General features: G+C 46.9%; 1 protein-coding gene across 2 annotated transcripts; it reads left to right on the top strand.

The window, feature by feature from the left end:
- The first annotated feature begins 1998 nt into the window (after nt 1-1998).
- On the top strand, nt 1999-25292 carry DNASE1 (deoxyribonuclease 1). Of its 2 annotated transcripts, XM_035132205.3 has the most exons (10): nt 2011-2959; nt 3712-3825; nt 5240-5396; nt 6611-6699; nt 7048-7131; nt 8326-8441; nt 10577-10689; nt 21782-21936; nt 22503-22599; nt 24256-25279. In XM_035132205.3, coding segments are annotated over exons 2-10 (939 nt in total). In that variant the 5' UTR covers nt 2011-2959; nt 3712-3823; the 3' UTR covers nt 24382-25279. The 2 variants fall into 2 exon arrangements, with proteins under 2 accessions (XP_088513506.1, XP_034988096.3); XM_088657380.1 differs by lacking the exon at nt 22503-22599 and having other exon boundaries at nt 1999-2959; nt 24256-25292.
- The last annotated feature ends 23 nt before the right edge of the window (nt 25293-25315 follow it).

The raw sequence follows: 25315 nt of genomic DNA, 5'->3' as shown, positions 1-25315 counted from the left end.
ATGTAAATATAGAGCTGCAGGCAACAGCCCAGCTGGGCCTGGGAAGAAGCCTTCTGCACGGGTCCTGGGTCACAGAGGTGGCCAATGCGGTGCTTTCCAGCTGTTGCTGAACTGCAACTCTCTGCATCCCTGACTATTGGCCATGCCACCTTGGGCTGATGGGAGCCCCAATGACCTCTGAAGGGTGCCAGGTTGGTGGCCCAGCTGGGCCCTGAATGCAGCAGGGGTGGGGATGAATCAGATGCACACCCACCCAGGCACCCTTCTGGGGCAGCTCCGTGCTCCTTGCAAACAGGCCACGTTGGAGGGACTCAAGCTCTGCATAAAGGTAAAGGTAAAGGGACCCCTGACCATTAGGTCCAGCCATGACCGACTCTGGGGTTGCGCGCTCATCTCGCATTATTGGCCGAGGGAGCCGGCGTACAGCTTCCAGGTCATGTGGCCAGCATGACAAAGCCGCTTCTGGCAAACCAGAGCAGCACATGGAAACGCCGTTTACCTTCCCGCTGTAGCAGTTCCTATTTATCTACTTGCATTTTGATGTGCTTTCGAACTGCTAGGTTGGCAGGAGCTGGGACCAAGCAACGGGAGCTCACCCCGTCACAGGGATTCGAACCGCCAACCTTCTGATCAGCAAGCCCTAGGCTCAGTGGTTTAACCACAGCACCACCTAGGTCCCTATATAGCTCTGCATACAGCATGGCAAAGCCTGTGTATTTGGCCTGCTTGGACATTTCAATGCGTGGCATGAGAATCCTGTTGCTTGCTCAAGCTCCACACAGGTACAGGTCACTTTGCTGCGTTTGATACAGCTGTGCAGCTGGGCTTCAAGCACAGACCTGTCCAGTGGCAGACCTTCACTTGAGGCGCCCTGAAGCTTGAACTGAGATTGAACCCTGACTTTATCTGTTGGGGGAGGGGGCCACCCATTTGTGGTCTCGCACCGAGCCCCCCGATCCTTTGTTCTCCTAATGGCCCATCACCCAGGCAATCGCCCCAACACAGGAAGAAGTAATCTTCTGTCAAGAGTTTGGGTGTAACCTTTGATGCCTCCCTTTCCATGGAGGCGCAGGTTGCATCCACAGCAAAGGTGGCATTTTTCCATCTCCGCCGCATCAAGCAGTTGGTCCCTTACCTCTCTCGCCCCGATCTGGCCACAGTGATCCATGCGACGATCACCTCCAGGCTTGACTATTGTAACTCGCTCTACGCAGGGTTGCCCTTAAAGCTGACCCAGAAACTCCAGCGGGTGCAGAATGCCGCGGCGAGGCTCCTTACAGGGTCTCGGCCGCGGGATCACATTCATCCAGTGCTTTACCAGCTGCACTGGCTCCCGGTGGAGTACAGGATCAGGTTTAAGGTGCTGATTTTGACCTTTAAAGCCCTATGCGACTTGGGACCCTCGTACCTACGGGACCGCCTCTCCTGGTATGCCCCGCGGAGGACCTTAAGGTCCACAAATAATAATATTCTGGAGATCCCGAGTCATAAAATGGCTAGATTGGCCTCTACTAGAGCCAGGGCCTTTTCAGTACTGGCCCCAACCTGGTGGAACGCTCTTTCCCAGGAGACCAGGGCCCTGCGGGATTTGTCATCTTTCCGCAGGGCCTGCAAGACAGAGCTGTTCCGCCTGGCCTTTGGGTTAGACTCAGCCTGACCCCTGTGTTTTTCTCCCTCATGGCTTGGATTTATGGCCTACTTGAAATGAGGCTGCACTTTAAATTTTAATACTGTATTTTAATCTGTATTCTAATTAATTGTTTTTATGATTTATTGTGGTTCTGTTGGTGTCAGCCACTTATGGCCTACTCGAAATGAGGCTGCACTTTAAATTTTAATACTGTATTTTAATCTGTATTTTAATTAATTGTTTTTATGTTTTATTGTGGTTCTGTTGGTGTCAGCCGCCCTGAGCCCGGTTTTTGACTGGGGAGGGCGGGGTATAAATAAAATTTTATTATTATTATTATTATTATTATTATTAATCATAATGTTTGTTTGTTTGTTTGTTTGTACTCTGCCCATCTGACTCAGTTGCCCCAGCCACTCTTCACCTGGCTTCCAACATATATAAAACATAATGAAACATTAACCCTGAAAAAGCTTCCCTCCGTTCAACTTCTGAAACGTTCGGGAACCAAGGCACAGCTTCTGATTGGCTCCCAATTGTGCAGGTGTGCTGGAAGCAATAGCGGAAGCCGCATCAGACGTTCAGCTTCCAAAAGAATGTTTGAAAACCAGAACACTCACTTCTGGGTTTCACTCATTCAGGAGCCAAAATGTACAAGTACCAAGGCGTTCGACAACCAAGGTACAACTTTATAGTTACTCATCTCCTTGATATCTAGTGGCAGGGCATTCTACAGCCTGGGCATCACTACTGAGAAGGCCCTCTGCCTGGTTCCCTGGCTTTATTCGCTTTAATTAGATTTCAAAACTTGCTAGATCCAGGGATTAGAGGAGTCTGGCACTCACAAATTCATAACAGTATTATCTCCTGAACAAAGGTTAAGTAATGCCAACTTTGGACATTTGATCACATTTTGCCCCATTATTGCTTTTATTTCCCTGAACACAGCCTTCCAGAGGCGTTCACCTTTGTGCAGGTCCACTTCAATGCTAGTTTTCGAAGTGCAAATCAATTTATTTGGGCTATTCTTGCTGTCCAGTATCAGCTGGGTGATGTTTCTGCAGCCAGACGGAATGCTGGCTGTGTTTGTGGAAACTTCCATTGTGACTCTTATCTGCTTCAAGAGGAGCGATGTTGAAAAACAACAACAAAAGCCCCACACCGTACCCAGCTACTGTACTACTTTTCCTCCTCAGAAAGCAGCCATATGTCTCCCATACACCTGTACAAATATAATAGTAAGTAAACAGCTGGCAAGGTCACGACTGTGAAGTGTTTTAAGAAAGCTGGGCTGCATGGACCGTCTCCAACTGATCGGGAACAGCGAAGGTAAAGAGACCCAATGCAATCTGTCATCCACATAGATTTCAGCTTTCTCTGAGTGCTTTCTCTGAGTGCAAGACTTCCTTGATGCAGATAATATACAGCGACAGAAGGACATACAGTACCATGGCTGTGGATGAGAGCTGGCCGTTCCCACCATCAGGGGCACTGCTAAGTCCTTTGGGGGGGGGGAAGCTCTGGGCAAATGGCACACACCTGCCTACAGTTTGTAGACATGTGTGCAAATTTAGCTTTCTGAGAAAATTAAGACGGTGGGTGGTTGGGTGGGGTAGCTCACTGGCACAGTGCTTCATAGCCCAACTGCTCCGTGAGAAAAGTGCAAGGGGTGTGTGTGTTGTAAGGGGTGTGTGTGTGTTGTAAGGGGTGTGTGTGTGTTGTCACAAGAAAGTTGGGGGCAGAAGAAGTGGGGTCCAGCACAAAAGGCTCAGGGCTTGCAAGCAAAGCCCTTGATTTTTTGGGCATCCTTCCTGGATTGCCACCATGTCTGTCTCTCCCTATTCTGTCTGACCAGCCCGAATCCCACACAGGAGATCCTTTATTAGGAGAGGACAAAGAAGGAAGGAAAGAGGAAAGGTTCTGAGCACGAGTGTCATCCCCCACCCCCACCTCACAATTTATGGCCCTGGCCCAGGAGTGGCTCTGGTGCCCTGGAAAGACAAGGGACCCAAAGAGAGAAAGAGGAATTAGCTGAAGCTTTCCCCTGCCCCCACCCAATAAACAATAATGTCTTTCACCAGGGAAAGGTGACCTTCGCCAAGGTGTGCCTGGAGCAAGAAAGCAGTGACCCAACTCAGCTCTAGCAGGTTCCTCGTCCGCACGAGGGAAGGGGGCCCACGACCTTCAGGAAACATGTAAGAGCTACCAGCTTGGAGGGGTCTGGGTGGGTGAGAGCAGGGTCCGGACGGAGGGTCAGTGCACGGAGAGGGCTCCCTCCTTTTGCACCTGCCCAGTTTTCTCTCTAAAGTTTTGGTGGGGACAGAATTTGCCTTTTGAACCTCTTTGGGGGCCAGTTGACACAGAAACCGAACCTTGCGTTTTCTGCTTCTATTGAATTTTGGCAGTTTCCCTTCCATTTCCACAGATGCTCTGTGATAAATAAACAGGTACAGATTAGTGGCATAGTGCAATGTGAAGGTGTTCCTTCTAGGATCTAGGGGAATATGTCTATTTCTAAGTTTCAGACATACTAGGCGGTGGAGTTGGGGTTGGATGAAAATGGCTCACACTGCTTATTGTCTTTGATTCTTTGCTTAAAGTTTACCTCACTCTAAGCAAGCAGAACTGTTTTCCTCTGACAGATACCTGGGTTTGTGTGTTGTGTTGTCTGTCTGTCTGTGTGTGTGTGTGTGTGTGTGTGTGTAAGGAGGCCGGATGCATTCAAATTTATCACTTGCCTTTCTCCCTGGATTTTGGCATTCCCAATTCCCCAGTCTGTCCCATTCCCTTTTAAAATAAAAATAAACATATTTTTTAATTAAATTTTACACAACAAATTTCAATTTGAACATATTAATCACCTTTCCATCTAGGATTCTCAGAATCCCGTAACTTAGGGTGACCAGACGTCCCTGGTTCTCGGGGACAGTCCCCAGATTTGCAAATCTGTCCCTGTGAAATGTGGCCGGAGCCAGCCTGGTAGCACAGTTGGCTCTGGCTGGCTTCAGGAGCTGCTCGCTGCTGTGGCACCCACCATTCTTCCTCGCTGAAAGTCCCCATATGATGTGTCTTATCCGCAACACATCATATGGGGACTTCCGGTGTGAGTCATCCCTGAGAATGTTCCTTGCTCTTCTGAGGCAACGGTCTCCCGTGATAACATCTAGTGGACTCAGGGGACAGCCCAAGATATTGTGTGCTGTCTTCACCACCCTCCGTAGGGACTCTCTCTGTCCATGGCTGTCAAACCAGCGTACCACACCGTAATGCAGTATGAGAGAATGTGCTAGAGCACCCGCTCTGGAGTTGTGAAGGCTCCAGAGTGAAAAACCCAAGGGGGCACCAGAATGTACAGTCACACCCAGATTGCTTTTTTTTGTAGCGTGTGGAGAATATCAGGAATTTGGGGTGTTGGGGGAGAGGGAAGACCTCCGTGAACTCCGAAGGCCCTGGCAGCTGTGGCTAACCGCACACACTCTGGTTCCAGAATTAATTTAGAATTTCGAGGCACAGCAAAGTTCTGGCAGAAGGCAGGAGTTGAAGGAGGGGAGATCTGCTTCTCCTCCTCCTGCCTAGGGTTCTAACCAGCAGGATTGCGTCTCTGTGCAGGAGAAGGACCATGACGCCAGTGCCTGTGCTGGTCTTCCTTAGCATGGCAGCCCACCTCCTGCAGCCCACCCTCTGCTTGAGAGTCGGGGCTTTCAACATCAAAACCTTTGGAGACAGCAAGCTGTCCAATGGGACCATCACAAACTTCATCGTCAACGTGAGTCTATCTGACCTCCAATGAGAGACACTTATTCCAGGGGTTCTCATTCAAACTCTTGAGGCTGGGCCCCTCCGAAGAAGCAGTCTTTACAGCTTAACACTGTGCAGACATGCTCCATGGACCCTTGGAAACTTTCCGCACTCACCGTTAGCAATCAGGCTAGGATTCATGGTCCCGGCGATCTCATTTTCTATGTTCGCAGAAGATACCTGTCACTTGCCACCCCGATCTTTTGGAAGTGAAAGAATCCAGGGGTTCCAGGCACTTATTTAGGGTTCAGTTTCCTTGGAACGAAAGTGGTGTCTTTAGGACATTATGGTTTTATTTACACATTTATGCAGCCTGAACATAGGGGGGTCACAGCATTAACACCCCTACAGATCTTGCTTCTCCATTAATCACAGCTTTGCATCTACCTAGCACAGAGCAAATGGGTCTGTGTGTCTCAAGTTTCCAGCTTGCTTTCTGCTAACACATCACAGGCTATTGTTCCTCTACCTACCGGGTCATGTAGCAACATGACCCGTAAAGCTGTGTGTTGACAAACACCAGCTCCCTCAGCCTGAAAGGGACACGGGTGGCACTGTGGTCTAAACCACTGAGTCTCTTGGGCTTGCTGACCAGAAGGTCGGCAGTTCAAATCCCTGCAATGGGATGAGCTCCTGTTGCTCTGTCCCAGCTCCTGCCAACCTAGCAGTTCGAAAGCACGCCAGTACAAGTAGATAAATAGGTACAGCTGCAGCAGGAAGGTAAATGGCGTTTCCATGCACTCTGGCTTCCGCCTGAAAGCGAGATGAGCACCACAACCCCATAGGCGCCTTTGACTGCACTTAGCCATCTAGGGGTCCTTCACCTTTTACCTTTTACCCTCTATCTACCAGCTAGGTGAGGGAGGGGGAAGCCTCCTGGAGGGCACCATCACTTAGTCGTAGCTCTTGCAATCCAGCTCACTCTTTTTGGGGTGCTAAGGCCACTGTCTTACAAAGCAACCTGTCTGACTAGTTCAGCAAACTCCTCTTGTCAGCTTTTAACCTCACTGGGTACAGAATCAGAAGGGACTCACTCAGGGCATCATCTAGAGACTGACCCCACACAAACCAGAACATCCCCACCTTTCCTCGCTGCTCACCTTCTATTTTTCAAGCTCCTTGCATTCATCCAAGCTTGAGTCCTGAAGCTGGTGAAATTCTCTCTGCTCTGCCTCCTTACAGATTTTGTCCTCGTATGACATCACCCTCATCCAGGAGGTCCGCGATGCCAACCTGAGCGCAGTGAAAAAGCTGATGAACCATCTGAAACAGTGAGTTTTTTTTTTTTTTTGAAAAAAGGGTATCTAGCGATTGAGTGGCTTTTAGGTGCAATCAAAACTTATTCGATCAAAGCACTCCAGGATTGGGAGAGACTGGGAGGGTGGTGGCAAAGTCCTGGCAATTAAGTCCCTTTTTCTCCAGGAACAGAAAAATCCTAGGAATTTTGCCCTGGGTTCAGCCCCAGCAACCGCACACCGTGAAAGGGGAACATTGCAGCAACTGTTGGGATGAGTGAAATGGCAGCTCTTTAAGCAAGAGGCAACCCACTTCCTCAGTTCTTCCTGTATTTGCCTAGAGTGAGGCAAAGTGAATATATTTCATTGCCAATCTTCCCTTAGGGCATCACCATATCCATACGGCTATGTGGTCAGCAAGCCTTTGGGTCGCAACAGCTACAAGGAGCAATACCTCTTCATTTACAGGTGAGAGCCTCAAGCAGAGCTGAGGATGGAAGGGAGGGCAGGGGGGAGTGTCATTGGAGGGAGATTTTCAGTGGGGCAACAGCAAGCATGTGACTCTCTAGCAGCAAAACAGTCCTGTGCGGCACCTTAATAACAAAAAAGTGTTATGGCAGAAACTTTCAGCAGTTGCAGGACGTGGGGTCCTGAGTGGCAGGTAGATAGCTCGACATTGCTGGTGGTGAGGAACTAAATATAAGGAAAGGCAATGTAGGAAAAGACAGGCAGTTATAAAGCACCATGGCTATTAATGTGCATTTAACTCCCACATTTTGAATCATACACAGTTGAAAGCTGTCTGGTTTAAATCCCACACGTTAAATGCAAGCAAGGAAGAGAGCTCAAAAGTTATTTTCCTACGGGGCTTTCCCTGTGGAAAAATAACTTTTTAGCTCTCTGCCTCGCATGGCGAGGGCGGGGTGAGAAACTCTCACGTGCCGCCTCCAGAAGCCACAGGGCGCTGGCATGAGGATGCTTCCAAGGATATGAATTTGCACACTTTGGCATATATGCGGAACCCATGGAACTGAATCCCCGCATAAGATGTGATTGCACTGTAATGACATATTTTGCGTTTGCCTCCCAGAACCCTTTGCAACTGGCTGGTACCCATCTTAAAAGAGAGGCTGCAACATAAAGTTTTAAACTGTTTTCTAATATTTTGGTGTGATGTTGCCTTGTAATGTTGTGCAACCCACCCTGGGACCTTAGGGTGAAGGGTAGGGATCAAATTAATAATAATAACCCCCACCTAACTACCGGTAGGACTCTGGTGCAGTGGACTATAATCCGCGAAGTCTTTTTTTTTTTTGCCAATTAATTTTTATTGCTTTTCAGTTTTTTAAAATGAATTCAACATCACTTTAATTCTAATTTAATACAAATTTGAAAATGACTTCCCAGCCCACCATTGAGATGTTTCCCTTCCCACCCTCGTTAGCTGCTGAAATGTGTGAACTCTCATGCCACGATGTTCGCCCTTAAGATGGCACAAGTCTCCCAGGGCGTGGAGGAGATGCTGCCCTGGCATGTGCCTCCTCTCCCAGTCTTTGTTGGAAACTGTCACCTTCTCCCTTTGGTGGATACAGACTCTGACCTATTACCCGCAAGGGACCCAAGCAAGGACCTGCCTCTCTCCTCCTCCTTCTCTCGACGCAGGGAGGACAACCTCATTCTCCTGGACAGCTACCATTATGATGACGGCTGTGAGCCCTGCGGGAACGACACCTTCAGTCGGGAGCCCTTCATTGTGAGATTTGCGGCACCTCAGGCGGGTAAGCAGCCCCCACGTCCCCCTCTCAGCTGATGCAGCCGACAGGGAACCCCAGGGAGAGGAGAAACTAGCCCTGCCACCTTCTGGCACCGTTACATAACGCGTTCCGGATCTGTAAAAAATCAATCTTTCAGTGAGGTGGAATCTGCACTTTGGAACTCCCTGCCTCTTGATATCAGGCAGGCGGCTTCGCTGGACTCTTTTCAGCACCTGCTGAAAACTTTTGTTTGTTTATTTTTAATTTATTTATTTGGTTTTTCAAATTGCAGTTTTACAATCACATATCCAACATACAACACAAAGACAAGATTCCACAGAATCTCCTGGACTTCCCTCCTTCCTTTTGTGGGTCCTATTATTAATCATTCCTTCCTGCATCTTTTATAATAATCCAAATCTTTCACATCTCCATCATATCCAAAATTCCCCATTAAACTACAAGTGTTATTCCGATCCTACTAACAATTGTAACTGCTTACAATGGTTGTTAAGATAAACTATAATTTTTCCCTATTCTTTATTAAAATTTTGGTCTTCCTGATTTTTGATTCTTCCGGTCATTTTTGCCATTTCGGCATAATCCATCTACTTGATCTGCCATTCTTCTCTGGTCGGGACTTTACCTTCTTCACAAGCCTGCCAAGATATTGAGCATGCTAATGTGTTTTTAGTTTATTGGTGCTTTTGATTTTTTCAAATGCTTTAATTTTTTTCTACTAATAATTTTAGGGTGCTCTCCTTTTTGTAAACAACACTGAATTCTTTTTAACAATCAAGGAGTATATAGATGTTATGAAAATCAGTGAGTAAAACAAAAGGGTTGCCCTGACAATGTGGTCCTGGGCAGAATGGCCGGTTCGGCAGGAGAAGCCACCCACAAGGAGAGCCATCCACTGGGTGCCCTCCCTCCAGATGTGCCCTTAGGGTGTCAGCACCCACCAGCTCCAGCATCATACACCCGTGGTGGGGGTGGGGGGAGCGGATGGGAGTTGTAGTTTGAAGCGCCTGGAGGGCACCCGCTTGGCCGAGGCCAAGGAATCAGCTGGGCATGGAGGGTGTCACAACTTTACTGGCCCAGCACCCAGAGCTTCCCTAGCCCATCAAGGAGGCGGGCCCAGATCCTGGACACACTTAAGTCAGGGTGATCTTCTCCACGCCACATCCCTGATGTGGGAGTGTTCAGGGTGCCAGGAGAGGATATATTGTTTATTAATATCCTTCCTAACTTGTGCTAGCAAGTTCCTTTACTTAGCAGAGTTTACATTCCCCCTTCTCACGCACAGCAGAAAACTTGTTGCAAACTCGTGGGAGTTTCTTAAGGCAATTCGCAATTCAATCTGGCTTGTCCAGATTGAAATGTGTTCTAATATGTTCCTGGTAAGACCCCTTGAATCCCTCCTAAAAGAATAAAGACACCACAGCCCTATTCATAAGCAATAAAAAGAAAGTTTATTCACGATCAGGCAGAGCACAGTGTGATCCCTGAAGGCAGGCTTAAGGCTTAAAGTTACAAACGTATAAAAACAGGTTTACCCCATAAGGGAGATGACCTGGGGGACTGCTTGGCTGGCAGCCAGCAGTTCATTCCAGGAAGTTCGCAGGACGAAAAGAAGACGGAAAAGAAAAAGAGTGCCAACATGCCCTGTCCTTTTACCAGGTCTGGAAAATTCTCGCTAGTCCCACTAGTCACATGCAAAAGGAAAGATGCTCCAGGCCAGGAGGAACAGAAAGCTTCGACTGGCTGGACCAAATATCCCCTTGCATGTCCACTCTAGGAAAACAAGGAATGTTGTCCTTGACTGCTCCCAGTGGATTACATCCCAGACTCGGATTGCGGCTTTGGGGCAAGAGGTCTGGCACAGACAGGGGAAGAGAGGAGAAGGCTATGGGGTGGGGGGTGGGGGGTGGGGGGTGGGGAGAGAAGCCATCCTTCTGAATCCTGATTGCTGGAAACCATGGGGCAGGGGTTTAGTGCTCGGATCCTGCTTGCTGGTTTCCGTGTGTGTGTGTGTGTGTGTGTGTGTGTGTGTGTGTGTGTGGTTGGCCTCTAGGAGAACGGGATGCTGGAGTGGGAGGGCCATAGATCTGATCCAGCAGATGCTCTTCAGATGTTCTTAACTGCGACTTCTCCCTCAGAGATGGGGGAAGTGACCCTTGTGCCTCTGCACGCGGCTCCCAACGAAGCAGTGGCTGAGATAGATGCCCTCTACGACGTCTTCCTGGATGTGAGAGATAAGTGGGGGACAGAAGTAAGTGCCCCACCCCATGAAGTGTGACTTTTGCTTGCCAGTGGGGAAGCCACCGGTGGTTGCTTGAGAAATATCGGGAGCCTTGTGGAGATTAGACCCCAGCCCCACTTATATGTACAGTACAGTGGAACCTCGGTTTATGAACACCTCGGTTTACGAATTTTCGGTTCACGAACGGCGCAGACCCATTTGGAACAGATTAATTCACTTTCCATTACTTTCAATGGGAAAGTTCGCTTCAGTTTATGAACGCTTCAGTTTATGAACAGACTTCCAGAACCAATTACACCCATGCTTCGGGTTAAATACGCTTCAGGTTGAGTATTCCGCGGACCCGTCTGGAACGGATTAATCCACTTTCCATTACTTTCAATGGGAAAGTTCGCTTCAATTCATGAACGCTTCAGTTTATGTTACAGGTAGGTAGCCATGTTGGTCTGAGTCGAAGCAAAATAGAAAAACTTAGTTGGTCTTTAAGGTGCTACTGAAGGAATTTTTCTATTTTGCTTCAGTTTATGAACAGACTTCTGGAACCAATTGTGTTCATAAACCAAGGTACCACTGTATATGGTTAAGATTTTGTGGGTAGCGGACAGGCATGCCAACTTGAATAAAATATTGGGCGGGGGGCACGTAAGCCCTGCCTCACATAAATGATCACATGAAATGGCGCACGCTCACCATTTGAATGGCAGTGACCATCAACTTTGCTCCCTCCCACCTGAAGCTTGTTTAGTTTGAGGATGAAAGACTAAACAAGGATTTTAAAAAAACAACCAGTTTTTTTTAACTGCCCTGAAAGACGCTCTCATTTCATTGCCTTGATTCTGGCTGTTGTGTCTGGAGATGCAAAAGTCGCCAGTGGCTTTTTAACTGTTTACAAATAGGCTGTGATTGCAAAATGTACAGTTTGGGTTGTGTTCTGATTATGAAGTTTCTCCAGATATTAATAAATCATGATGTTTTCTGGCTGCTTACTGTGGGTAAATGCCAGGATCTGTCCAGGTCTTCTTAGGCCCCTATGCCTGGGCAGAACGTCTGGAACACCTTCAGCATACACCCGGGAATCATGGACTCATAACTGGGCTTTATGAGCACCAAATCAGCAGTAAACAGCAGAAGCATTTGTAGAGGTTTCAAAACATTCCTCATTTATTTCTATTAACTACTGCATATTTACAGATCTGGCTTTGTGAGTGTTACAGCCTCTCACTTAGCCATCTTGTCTACAGAAGATATTAAACTGCACACAGCACACAGCAGAGAGCAGAGTCAGGAATGAAAAACAACAAAGTAACAATTCCTAACTGTTCCCTCCCAACAGCAGATATCACCAGATTTTCAGAATGGGAGGGGTGAAAATGCTCACAACCTCCCCCTTTTCATTCTGACCATTATGAAAATCTAGCACAAAAGCAATTTCTTTACATATATACCAAGTTGTTCCTTATTAACAGCTTTAGTCAAAGCATCAGCAGGTATTTCTTTCCCTGGCATATATGAGACTTTTACAACTCCTTTCTGAATGCATTCTCTGGCACGGTGCAATTTGATTAGCAAATGTTTTGTTCTTTGCTTGCACCCTTCTGAATGGATTAGTTCTATGCAGGCTTTGTTGTCCTGATAAACTTGAACTGGACAACAAATTTTAACTCTCATATCCTCACATAGTTGCAACAACCACTCTACATTCATGAGGGAAAAATTTAAAGCGTTGAGTTCTGCTTCACATGAACTCATGCTTATTGTTGCCTGTTTCTTACAAGACCAATCAAATAGGCACTGATTGTACAAATAACACACACCTGAGGTGCTCTTGCCATCAGTTGTATCACTACCAAAACTGGCATCGGCATAGATCTCAAGACCTCCAGATTTTTGGCTAGTAAGCTTCAACCTGTAATGCATAGTGCCTTTTAAATACCTAACTATGCGTTTCAGTGCCTTCCAGTCTTGCACTGTAGGTTGATTTACATATCTGCTGAGCAAATTTACGCTAACAGCAATGTCTGGTCTTGTGCACCTTGCTATAAAACTAAGTTTACCCAACACACTTCTGAACAATGTAGTGTCAGGAAAAACATTAGCATTAGTATCATGTTGGTACCCTGTGACCATGGGGGTGTCTACAGAATTGGCATCTGTCAGATTTAATTTTTCAATCACATCATTGATCTTACGTGATTGATGCAGCAAAACATCACCTTGCTTATTTCTCTCTACTTCCAGTGAGAGATAATTGCTGACTTCCCCTAGGTCTTTCATATCAAAATGCTTTTGCAGTTTTGCAAGAGTGGTTTTGTAAATATTTGCATCCTTCCAGAAAAACAAAATATCATCCACAAAACAAATGCAGTACAATTTGTGCTGGTTAGATTCTTTAACAAAAACACAAGAATCAGCCTTTCCTTGCTGGAAACCTAAGGAAAACAGCACTTCTGTCAGCTTAGTGTGCCAGCATCGAGCACTTTGTTTTAGACCATACAGGGATTTTTTTAATTTACACACCATTCCCTTTTTTATCTGCACTCCGTCTGGCGGTGACATGTAAATACTCTCATTGAGAATTCCGTACAAAAACGCAGTATTTACGTCGTGATGAGATATGGTCATGCCCTCTTCTGCAGCAATTTTCATCAACAGCCTAACTGTCTCAAATTTGACTGTCGGTGAATATGTCTCATGATAGTCCTGATCAGGAACTTGAGAAAAACCACGTGCAACTAATCTGGCTTTATATCTGACCACTTTACCAGTCTGATCAGTCTTGGTTTTGTAAATCCACCTGCTGTCTACAAGTTTCATGCCTGGTTCTGCTGGAACCAATTCCCACGTGTCATTTTGCTTTAGGGAATTCAATTCAGCTTTCATGGCATTAAGCCAAGGTTCAGCATCTTTTTCAGGTAAATTTTGAACCTCTTTGTAGTTAGTTGGTTCAAAAACTGAGTTTGGGTTCCTAGTGGTAGCCATATCTGAAATAGCAGCTTTAGCAAATTCTTTAGAAAATCGTTTAGGTGCTTGTCCCTTGGTAGTTCTCTCAGATCTACGCAATACTCTGGGATCCTCTGGGTCTGGTTCCTCCTCCTTGGGAGAATGGTGACCTGTATCTGGCAAAGATTCTACCTCTAGATCAGTGTCAGACCCATCTGATTTCTTAAAAGAGGTCTTTTCATTCTGATCATCTGTATCAGTGTCAGAATCTGTGCTACCATCAGCATCAATTACAGGTTTTGCCTCTTTGTTAATTGGTTTCACCACCTCATCATCTGAAATGGGATGACATTGAAAAATGCCAACTTTGTCCCATTTTGGATTACAATCCATGCTTCTGGTCAGCCTAATTGTGTTTGTGTCTGTCATCAGCACACGATAAGAACCTTTTTCATAACCTAGAAAAATGCCATGTTGACCAGATTTGCTCAGTTTGTCACCTTGCAGAGTGTGCACCCAAACTTCAGAACCGAAAATTTTTAAATGTTTTACAAACGGTTTCCTTTTGAACAGCATTTCGTATGGGGTGCAATCAATGGCTGATTGATATCTGCGGTTGTAAATATAGGTGAAACACGATAGAGCTTCAGCCCAAAAGGGGTTGGGTAGGCCTGAATCATGCAACAGAGTTTTAATTCCTTGTTGCAAGGTCTGGTTTACTCTTTCACATAAACCATTCTGCCATGGAGATCTGGGCGTGGCAGTCATGTGCTCTATGCCCTGTTCTGCAGTAAAGTTTTCAAACTGTTCTGAACAAAATTCTCCACCCCTGTCAGTGAAAAGACAACGTACATGCTCATCGTGAACATTCCTGAGCCATGCACAAAATTTTTGAAACTTAGAGAAGGCTTCAGACTTCTTTTGTAACATATAGACCCAAACATATCTAGAATAGGCATCTATCAGAACCAAAAAATAACATGAGTTTCCTCTAGAGAGCGCTAGAGGTCCAACCAAGTCTGCATGCACAATCTCATAAGGTTTCTTAACCTCCCTCCCAGATTTTGTACCTTTGGGAGCTTGCTTAATTTTGTTCTCTGCACATGAGACACATTTCATATGATAAGGACACTTTTGAACTTTCATGCCCTCAACCATATTTTGCATTTTACCTACTGCCTGGAAATGCAAATGACCAAACAAACGATGATAATCATGAATACAATGGTTATGCAATTTCTCATTCTTATCTACTGATATATTACAGCATGCCTTTTCAGTTTCTTTAGTTGCTCCAGCAGCTGTACCTGTAACAAAAGGCAATACATATAAACCATCAACACACTTAGCATAAAGAATGAGTTTGTTATCTCGAAGAATTTCACACCGAGAGTTTGCAAACACCACTTTAAATCCTTGAGCGTCTAGCTGAGAAACACTCAAGAGATTATCCTGCAAATGAGGAGCATACATAACATTTTTAACTGTTGCATTAAGGCTCTGCAAAGAAACCGTTCCCTGAGCCAAACTTTTAATAGTCGTTCCATCCGCTTGATGAATTGCTCCTCCCTGTTTCTCAAGATGAAGAAAGATATTTTTATCATTGGCCACGTGCCTTGTGGCTCCTGAGTCGACAACAAAAACAGAACGTGTGAGTTGATTAGAACTGCGTGAGATCAAAGCCTTTGATGCAGCTGGCCCTTGGGGTTTTCGGCCTCCTCCCCCTTTGCCTTTGAAGTTGCCCTTCTTCTTTGAAGAGTTTTTACACTGATTTTTAAAATGGCCGACCTCTCCGCAAGAAAAACAGCGGCGCATTTTAAGAGCTTTTGCAACACTTTCACTTTCCCCTGTTGAAGGCTTGTAGGCATTTCCAACAGCCTTGTCCCTGCTTTCTCTAGCAGTCTGTCTGCGATCCCACTCATTCAAGAGCACGCTAGACACATAATCTTCTGTTAGACGGTCATTGGGCAAAGACGACAATTGAGCAGCTACAGCATCATAAGATTCATCCAAACTGTTTATGATAAGCATTGCAAAAACAGCTTCTGAAATATTTAAGTCTCGCTGGACAAGATCCTGTCTGAGACGTTTTAATTGGGCTAGATGGCTGGGCAAATCACCATCTTTCTGCAATTCCAGCCTACACAGCTTTTTAAAGAAAAGCACACTGGATCCTGCATTTTGTCTTAGATGCATATCTCGAAGTTTATTCCAAACAGCCCGTGCAGTCTGCTGGTTCTCCAAGTTGACCAACAACTGGTCCTGGACACTCAGAATAATTGTCCCCCTGGCTCTCATGTCTGCCTCATGCCACGCTGGCCATCCATCATCATCCTCATTAGGGGGGTCATCTTCTATAATATGGTAAAGCTTTTCCCTTTGTAAAAGTGCTTTCATTTTGACCTGCCATGTAGGATAGGTCTCTGGTGTAAGGAGAGGAAAAGATAGAGACATCTGGCCAGAATGTGCAGAAGCCATGCCTGTGTTTAGTTAACAGCAAGACACTTCCCTTCATGCACCCCAAATACTCTTGACTCTTTCAGCAACTTCTCTCCCCACTCAGCACAATTAACAGGCAAACTGGAAAAGCGTCTCTGCTGTCTTCTTGGCAGCCAGCAACATACCTTTCTGTAAATCAAACAGCAGCTTGAAAAACAGCTTCAGCTCACAGCTCAACTCCGATGTGCAGCATCAGATGGAAATGGATCAGAAACATCCAATTATCCAACCATCAATAGCCATCTGCAACCACCAGTCTGCTACCAGCAACCATCCGCCTGCTACCATATGTGGGTAAATGCCAGGATCTGTCCAGGTCTTCTTAGGCCCCTATGCCTGGGCAGAACGTCTGGAACACCTTCAGCATACACCCGGGAATCATGGACTCATAACTGGGCTTTATGAGCACCAAATCAGCAGTAAACAGCAGAAGCATTTGTAGAGGTTTCAAAACATTCCTCATTTATTTCTATTAACTACTGCATATTTACAGATCTGGCTTTGTGAGTGTTACAGCCTCTCACTTAGCCATCTTGTCTACAGAAGATATTAAACTGCACACAGCACACAGCAGAGAGCAGAGTCAGGAATGAAAAACAACAAAGTAACAATTCCTAACTGTTCCCTCCCAACAGCAGATATCACCAGATTTTCAGAATGGGAGGGGTGAAAATGCTCACACTTACAACAACAACAAAACTTTCCCCCCTCCCCCACTTGGCCCCCTCAAATATTGTATGGGGGGGTTCAAAGGTACCTTGGCCCCTAAGAGTTGGCTCTCATGGTACCAGACTCCCCTAAATTCCTCAGTCCTGAAGGAGCGTCTTCACCCCCATCATTCTGCCCGGACACATGAGGTCCAGCACCGAGGGCCTTCTGGCGGTTCCCTCGTTGCGAGAAGCCAAGTTGCAGGGAACTAGGCAGAGGGCCTTTTCGGTGGTGGCGCCTGCCCTGTGGAACGCCCTCCCAACAGATGTCAAAGAGGAAAACAACTACCAGACTTTTAGAAGACATCTGAAGGCAGCCCTGTTCAGGGAGGCTTTGAATGTTTAATAGATTATTGTGTTTTATTTTTCAGTAGGAGTTATAATTTAATCAAGGGGAATGTTAAAACATAAGCCTGGGAGATGAGCCATTCAGAAAGGAAAAGGAAGGCAATGGCCCATCAAGAGAGCTCTGTCACAGGCAGCAAGTGGGCAGGTTCTTAGATCAGCGGTCAGCAACCTTTTTCGGCCGTGGGCCGGTCCACCGCCCCTCAGACCATGTGGGGGGCCGGACTAGATTTTGGAAAAAAAATAATGAATGAATTCCTATGCCCCACAAATAACCCAGAGATGCATTTTAAATAAAAGCATGCATTCTACTCATGTAAAAACATGCTGATTCCCGGACCATCCGCAGGCCGGATTGAGAAGGCGATTGGGCTGGATCCGGCCCCCGGGCCTTAGGTTGCCTACCCCTGTCTTAGATAGTGAGAAGAACAAAAGCTGGGGTTTAGAGTTTTAGAATTGGCTGGGATGTGACCTGGAGGGAAAAGGTTGCAGCCTGGTAAAGGCGGCAGGCTGGAGATAATAATAATAATAATTGTTGTTGTTGTTTAGTCGTTTAGTCGTGTCCGACTCTTCGTGACCCCATGGACCATAGCACGCCAGGCACTCCTGTCTTGCACTGCCTCCCGCAGTTTGGTCAAACTCATGTTCGTAGCTTCGAGAACACTGTCCAACCATCTTGTCCTCTGTCGTCCCCTTCTCCTAGTGCCCTCAATCTTTCCCAACATCAGGGTCTTTTCCAAGGATTCTTCTCTTCTCATGAGGTGGCCAAAGTATTGGAGCCTCAGCTTCACGATCTGTCCTTCCAGGGAGCACTCAGGGCTGATTTCCTTAAGAATGGATAGGTTTGATCTTTTTGCAGTTCATGGGACTCTCAAGAGTCTCCTCCAGCACCATAATTCAAAAGCATCAATTATTCGGCGTTCAGCCTTCTTTATGGTCCAGCTCTCACTTCCATACATCACTACTGGGAAAACCATAGCTTTAACTATACGGACCTTTGTCGGCAAGGTGATGTCTCTGCTTTTTAAGATGCTGTCTAGGTTTGTCATCGCTTTTCTCCCAAGAAGCAGGCGTCTTTTAATTTCATGACTGCTGTCACCATCTGCAGTGATCAAGGAGCCCAAGAAGGTGAAATCTCTCACTGCCTCCATTTCTTCCCCTTCTATTTGCCAGGAGGTGATGGGACCAGTGGCCATGATCTTGGTTTTTTTGATGTTGAGCTTCAGACCATATTTTGCGCTCTCCTCTTTCACCCTCATTAAAAAGTTCTTTAATTCCTCCTCGCTTTCTGCCATCAAGGTTGTGTCATCTGCATATCTGAGGTTGTTGATATTTCTTCCGGCAATCTTAATTCCGGCTTGGGATTCATCTAGTCCAGCCTTTCGCATGATGAATTCTGTATATAAGTTAAATAAGCAGGGAGACAATATACAACCTTGTCGTACTCCTTTCCCAATTTTGAACCACTCAGTTGTTCCATATCCAGTTCTAACTGTAGCTTCTTGTCCCACATAGAGATTTCTCAGGAGACAGATGAGGTGATCAGGCACTCCCATTTCTTTAAGAACTTGCCATAGTTTGCTGTGGTCGACACAGTCAAAGGCTTTTGCATAGTCAATGAAGCAGAAGTAGACATTTTTCTGGAACTCTCTAGCTTTCTCCATAATCCAGCGCATGTTTGCTATTTGGTCTCTGGTTCCTCTGCCCTTTCGAAATCCAGCTTGCACTTCTGGGAGTTCTCGGTCCACATACTGCCTAAGCCTGCCTTGTAGAATTTTAAGCATAACCTTGCTAGCGTGTGAAATGAGCGCAATTGTGCGGTAGTTGGAGCATTCTTTGGCACTGCCCTTCTTTGGAATTGGGATGTAGACTGATCTTCTCCAATCCTCTGGCCATTGCTGAGTTTTCCAAACTTGCTGGCATATTGGGTGTAGCACCTTAACAGCATCATCTTTTAAAATTTTAAATAGTTCAGCTGGAATATCATCACTTCCACTGGCCTTGTTATTAGCAATGCTTTCTAAGGCCCATTTGACTTCACTCTCCAAGATGTCTGGCTCAAGGTCAGCAACCACACTACCTGGGGTGTACGAGACCTCCATATCTTTCTGGTATAATTCCTCTGTGTATTCTTGCCACCTCTTCTTGATGTCTTCTGCTTCTGTTAGGTCCTTACCACTTTTGTCCTTGATTATGGTAATCTTTGTACGAAATGTTCCTTTCATATCTCCAATTTTCTTGAACAGATCTCTGGTTTTCCCCATTCTGTTGTTTTCCTCTATTTCTTTGCATTGCTCATTTAAGAAGACCCTCTTGTCTCTCCTTGCTGTTTTTTGGAAATCTGCATTCAGTTTCCTGTATCGTTCCCTATCTCCCTTGCATTTTGCTTGCCTCCTCTCCTCCGCTATTTGTAAGGCCTCGTTGGACAGCCATTTTGCTTTCTTGCATTTCCTTTTCCTTGGGATGGTTTTCGTTGCTGCCTCCTGTATAATGTTACGAGCCTCCATCCATAGTTCTTCAGGCACTCTGTCCACCAAATCTAAATCCTTAAACCTGTTCCTCACTTCCACTGTGTATTCATAAGGGATTTGATTCAGATTGTATCTTACTGGCCCCTTGGATTACTGTGATGTTAAAAGGTCTGCCTTGGATTCGTATCGAGATCATTCTGTCATTTTTGAGATTGCATCCCATTACAGCTTTTGCCACTCTTTTGTTGACTATGAGGGCCACTCCATTTCTGCTAAGGGATTCTTGCCCACAGTAGTAGATATGATAGTCATCCGAACTGAATTCACCCATTCCCTTCCATTTTAGTTCACTGATGCCCAGGATGTCGATATTTATTCTTGCCATCTCATTTTTGACCACATCCAGCTTACCTCCATTCATGGTTCTTACATTCCAGGTTCCTATGCAATATTTTTCTTTACAGCATCGGACTTTCCTTTCGCTTCCAGGCATATCCGCAACTGAGCGTCCTTTCGGCTTTGGCCCAGCCGCTTCATCAGCTCTGAATCTACTTGTACTTGTCCTCCGCTCTTCCTCAGTAGCATGTTGGACGCCTTCCGACCTGAGGGGCTCATCTTCCAGCGTCATAACTTTTATATGCCTGTTGTCTTTGTCCATGGAGTTTTCTTGGCAGGGATACTGGAGTGGCTTGCCAGTTCCTTCTCCAGGTGGATCACGTTTAGTCAAAACTCTCCACTATGACCTGTCCATCTTGGGTGGCCCTGCATGGCATAGCTCATAGCTTCTCTGAGTTATTCAAGCCCCTTCGCCATGACAAGGCAGTGATCCATGAAGGGGAATAATAATAATAATAATAATTTGTTATTTATACCCCGCCCATCTGGCTGGGCTTCCCCAGCCACTCTGGGCAGCTTCCAACCGAATATTAAAACAGTACAGCATCAAACATTAAAAACTTCCCTAAACAGGGCCGCCTTCAGTTGTCTTCTAAAAGTAAAATAATTATTTATTGCCTTGACATCTGCTGGGAGGGTGTTCCACAGGGCGGGTGCCACTACCGAGAAGGCCCTCTGTCTGGTTCCCTGTAACCTCACTTCTCGCAATGAGGGAACCGCCAGAAGGCCCTCGGTGCTGGATCTCAGTGTCTGGGCTGAGGGTCAGAGCACAGCAGCTGATGTCTTTGGATGGCTATGGGAGAAACAAGACCCTCTTGTGGTGTCGATGCTGAGAACCCCTCCGTTGTAGGCTCAGGTGTGGTTTGCATGCGTAAATAAGCCATATATCATAAAGAAACCACAGACTCCACTGTGCCTCATTTCCATGGGCCCTGGGTGAGATTGGGGTGGCAGGCAATTAATTAATTATGTGTGTGAGAGTGTATCAAGGAATAATAGAATCCTAGAACTGTACAGTTGGAAGGATCCCTGAGCATCATCTAGTCCACCCCGATGCAATGCAGAAATCTCAACGAAGGCTTCCATGACAGACGGACAGGGATATGTGTGTAATAATAATATTTTGTGTGTGTGTGTTGGCAACGCACAAACACATAAGAGTAATGAAATGCCCACCGGTTTAAAATGCCGTAAAATAGTTTAATTAGCCAAAGGCCTGGGAGAAGAGGAATGTTTTTGCCCATCGCCTAAAGCAGGGGTCAGCAAACTTTTTCAGCAGGGGGCCGGTCCACTGTCCCTCAGACCTTGTGGGGGGCCGGACTGTATTTTGAAAAAAAAGAATGAATTCCTATGCCCCACAAATAGCCCAGAGATCCATTTTAAATAAAAGGACACATTCTACTCATGTAAAAACATGCTGATTACTGGACCGTAAGTGGGCCGGATTTAGAAGGCGATTGGGCCGCATCCGGCCCCCGGGCCTTAGTTTGGGGACCCCTGGCCTAAAGGCATGTCAGGCAAGCCTGCCTGGGGAGAGCATTGCACGAACAGGGAGCCACCACAGAGAAGGCCTGCTCTTACGTTGCCACCCTCCAGACCTTTCGTGGAGAGGGGCGAGATGACGATTGCCAGTTCATATTGTGCATGCGTGTGTGTGTTTGCCCAAGGGTCAGCTTCAGCTCTGAGCAGGGTCTTTTCTGGGGTCCATAACCGCCTCCTGGGCTTGCTTCTTCCTCCTGCCAGGACATGCTGTTCCTGGGAGACTTCAATGCTGGCTGCTCCTACGTGCGGCCTGAGGATTGGCCCCGCATCCGCCTGCGCACCAACAGCGCCTTCCAGTGGCTCATCCCAGACACAGCAGACACCACTGTGACCAACACCCACTGTGCCTACGACAGGTGAGTGGCAGTATTGAGTTCCTGGTCTCTGCAGTCACAGCAAGCACTACGATTCTCATAGAATCATTGGAAAGGGACCCCCAGAGTCATCTGTTCCAACCCCCTGCCATGCAGGAATCTTTTGCCCAATGTGGGCCTTGAACCCACGGCCCTGAGATTAACCGTCTCACATACTCTACCGACTTCACCCCCTGGAGGCATACTCCATTGTCTCTCGAGCCAGGAGGACGCCAGCCATAAGAAGATGAATCCCATTGTTCTTATTTTATTATTTGCTGATATTTAACTGAAAGTTTTATTGATGGCTTCCCTGTGTTGTTGTTGTTGTTTGGGTAATTTTGGTCTTCCATGTTTTCTATACATTTTGCTTTTTGCTTTTCAAGGATTATCGGACTGTGTTTTCTGCAAACGGCTTAGGGATTTTCCCCATGAAGCAGCATCTAAATATTATTGACGAGAGCGATGGGCAGCCTTGACCTGTTTTAAAGTCACCTAAGGGTGGGGGGTGGGGGCTGCCCTCGCCTCCCGCGGAGCAGGTTCCCAAATATAACTGTGGTGCCTTGCAGGATTGTGGCAGTCGGCCCCAGACTTAGAAGTGCCATCTTGCCTGGCTCAGCCAAAGTCAACGACTTCCAGCAGACCTTCAAGCTGCAACAGAAGGACGTGAGCAGCTCTTTCAAAAGTCTGGCGGGTTTTCCCGGGGGGGGGGGGGGAGAGGGATGGACGGTGAATGCCAACACGGCTGGGTAGGGGGAGCTGCTGTCTAGGAATAATTTAATTTCCGAGTTGGAAGAGACCCCCAAGGGTCCTCTAGTTTTCCATGGGTACGCAAACTAAGGCCTGGGGACCGGATGCGGCCCAATTGCCTTCTCAATCCGGTCCACAGACTGTCTGGGAATCAGCATGTTTTTACATGAGTAGAATGTGTCCTTTTATTTAAAATGCATCTCTGGGTTATTTGTGGGGCATAGGAATTCGTTCATTCCCCCCCCAAAAAATATAGTCTGGCCCCCCACGAGGTCTGAGGGACAGTGGACCGGCCCCCTGCTGCAAAAGTTTGCTGACCCCTGCTCTAGTCTAACCCCCTGTGCAGGAATCTCAGGTAAACCAGCCATGACAGGTGACCCGCCAGCTTCTGCTTGAAAACCTCCAGTGAGGGAGAGCCCCCCACTTCCCAAGGGAGTCTTTTCCACCATCATGAGACCCCCCCAAAATGAGCGACTTTCCTTCCGGTGCTCTGGCGCAACTCAACTGAGTGCCAGACTGGAAAAAGGAGCGTTGCTGGCCCAGTGCTCTGGCACAATGACGTGCAGCAGAGTTCGGGACCAAACAAAGGGAACATTCCAGGATCCAACCAGTAGTGAGGACTGGCTTCTGTTAGGATGTCCCATTTGAAACAGGACAGTTGAGAGGGGTGTGTGTATTAGAAGAAACAAATTCAGCCCAAACAGCAGGGAATGTTCAGGGAGTTGGAGATGTTTAGCCTGGAAAAGAAGAGATACAAGAGCTGTCTTCAGATAGATGTCTGAAGGGCTGGCACATGGAGGGTGGAGCAAGTTTGTTTTCTCCCGTTCTGGAGGGTAGGACTCGAACCCATGGCTTCAAGTTACCAGAAAGGAGATTCCAAATAAACATCAAAGGCCTGGAAATGATGCCTTATGAGGAACGGCTTAGGGAGCTCTGCATGTTTAGCCTGGAGAAGAGAAGGTTAAGGGGTGATATGATAGCCATGTTCAAATATATAAAATATGTCATATAGAGGAGGGAGAAAGGTTGTTTTCTGCTGCTCCAGAGAAGCGGACACGGAGCAATGGATTCAAACTACAAGAAAGAAGATTCCACCTAAACATTAGGAAGAACTTCCTGACAGTAAGAGCTGTTCGGCAGTGGAATTTGCTGCCAAGGAGTGTGGTGGAGTCTCCTTCTTTGGAGGTCTTTAAGCGGAGGCTTGACAGCCATCTGTCAGGAATGCTTTGATGGTTTTTCCTACTTGGCAGGGGGTTGGACTGGATGGCCCTTGTGGTCTCTTCCAACTCTATGATCAGGAAAAACTTTCTGACAGTAAGAGCCGTTCAATAGTGGAACGGACTCCCTTGGACGGCCCTTCCTTGAACTCCCTTGAACTCTCCTTCCTTGGAGGTTTTTAAGCAGAGGTTAGATGGCCCTCTCTCAGGAATGCTTTGACTGTGACTCCTGCGTTGCAGGGGGTTTGGACTAGATGACCCTTGGGGTTTCCTTCCAACTCCATGATTCTGCGTGGCCCTCCCAAGCCAGCCTCCTGTACCCCCTAATGCCGCGCTTTCTTCCTTTCTTTTTCAGGCCTTGGCTGTTAGTGACCATTTCCCCGTGGAAGTGACGCTGAAATCTCTTGGCATTTCCTCCACCCAACATACCGGTAGACCCCCGAGGGGGCTGCAGAGCTCTGCCCTCCGGCTGCAGGAGTAGAAAACTGGTGGATTCAAAGGCGACGCGCTTTAGTTTTGGGAGAAGCCTTCAAGGGCAGGCTCCAAGTGGCATGTGAAATCCAAGCACTCTTCAAAACAAAAGATGATTAATTCCACCCCAATGTTCCCCCTGCTGCTGAATGATGATGCTAAAGACGAACTGCCAAATTGCCAAATATCATGGATTATGCAAGGGCCGGTGGATCCAACAAATGGAAACTCAACGAGATGCCAGATCTTTGCAAGCTGAGTCCGTCTTGTCCACTCTGGTCCTGCCAAGCCCTTGCTCCGCCTTTCGCAACCAGTTTCTTTTTGGACTACAACTCCCATCAGCTCCCTGCCAGCACAGCCATACTAGGAGGGGCTGTTGGGAGTTGTGGTTCCAAGCGCCTGGAGGACTGCCGCTCTTTGCAAAGGCCGAGGAAGACCACAAAAAGCTGGGCTGGGCAGCTGTAGCAACTGCTGGCAGCTGAGGGTTCCGTCAGCGCCAGGTCTGGATGGGCACTCTGAGAGACCCCAAGCACTGGGACGATGAGGGGGCTACCCACTCCCATATGCAATTCAAATAAAAAAAAGTACTGAACCGTAAAGCAAAACTGTATCGGTCATGTTTCATCCTGCCTCTTCTCTCAGTTATCCGAACATTAAAAAAATTAATTACACAACGTACACTATTTCTCTCTGTGTGTGTAATAACTGTAACTCGGGAGAATGCATCAATAATAAAATCATAGAATCGCAGAGATGGAAGGGATCCAAAGGGTTGTGTAGTCCAGGGGTAGGCAACCTAAGGCCCGGGGGCCGGATCCAGCCCAATCGCCTTCTAAATCTGGCCTGCGGACGGTCCGGGAATCAGCGTTTTTTTTACATGAGTAGAATGTGTGCTTTTCTTTAAAATGCATCTCTGGGTTATTTGTGGGGCATAGGAATTCGTT

This window comes from Zootoca vivipara, chromosome 13, assembly GCF_965207765.1.
Source record: "Zootoca vivipara chromosome 13, rZooViv2.hap1.1, whole genome shotgun sequence".
In the NCBI taxonomy this organism is placed as follows: Eukaryota; Metazoa; Chordata; class Lepidosauria; order Squamata; family Lacertidae; genus Zootoca; species Zootoca vivipara.
This window is presented reverse-complemented; position numbering and strand designations above follow the sequence as displayed.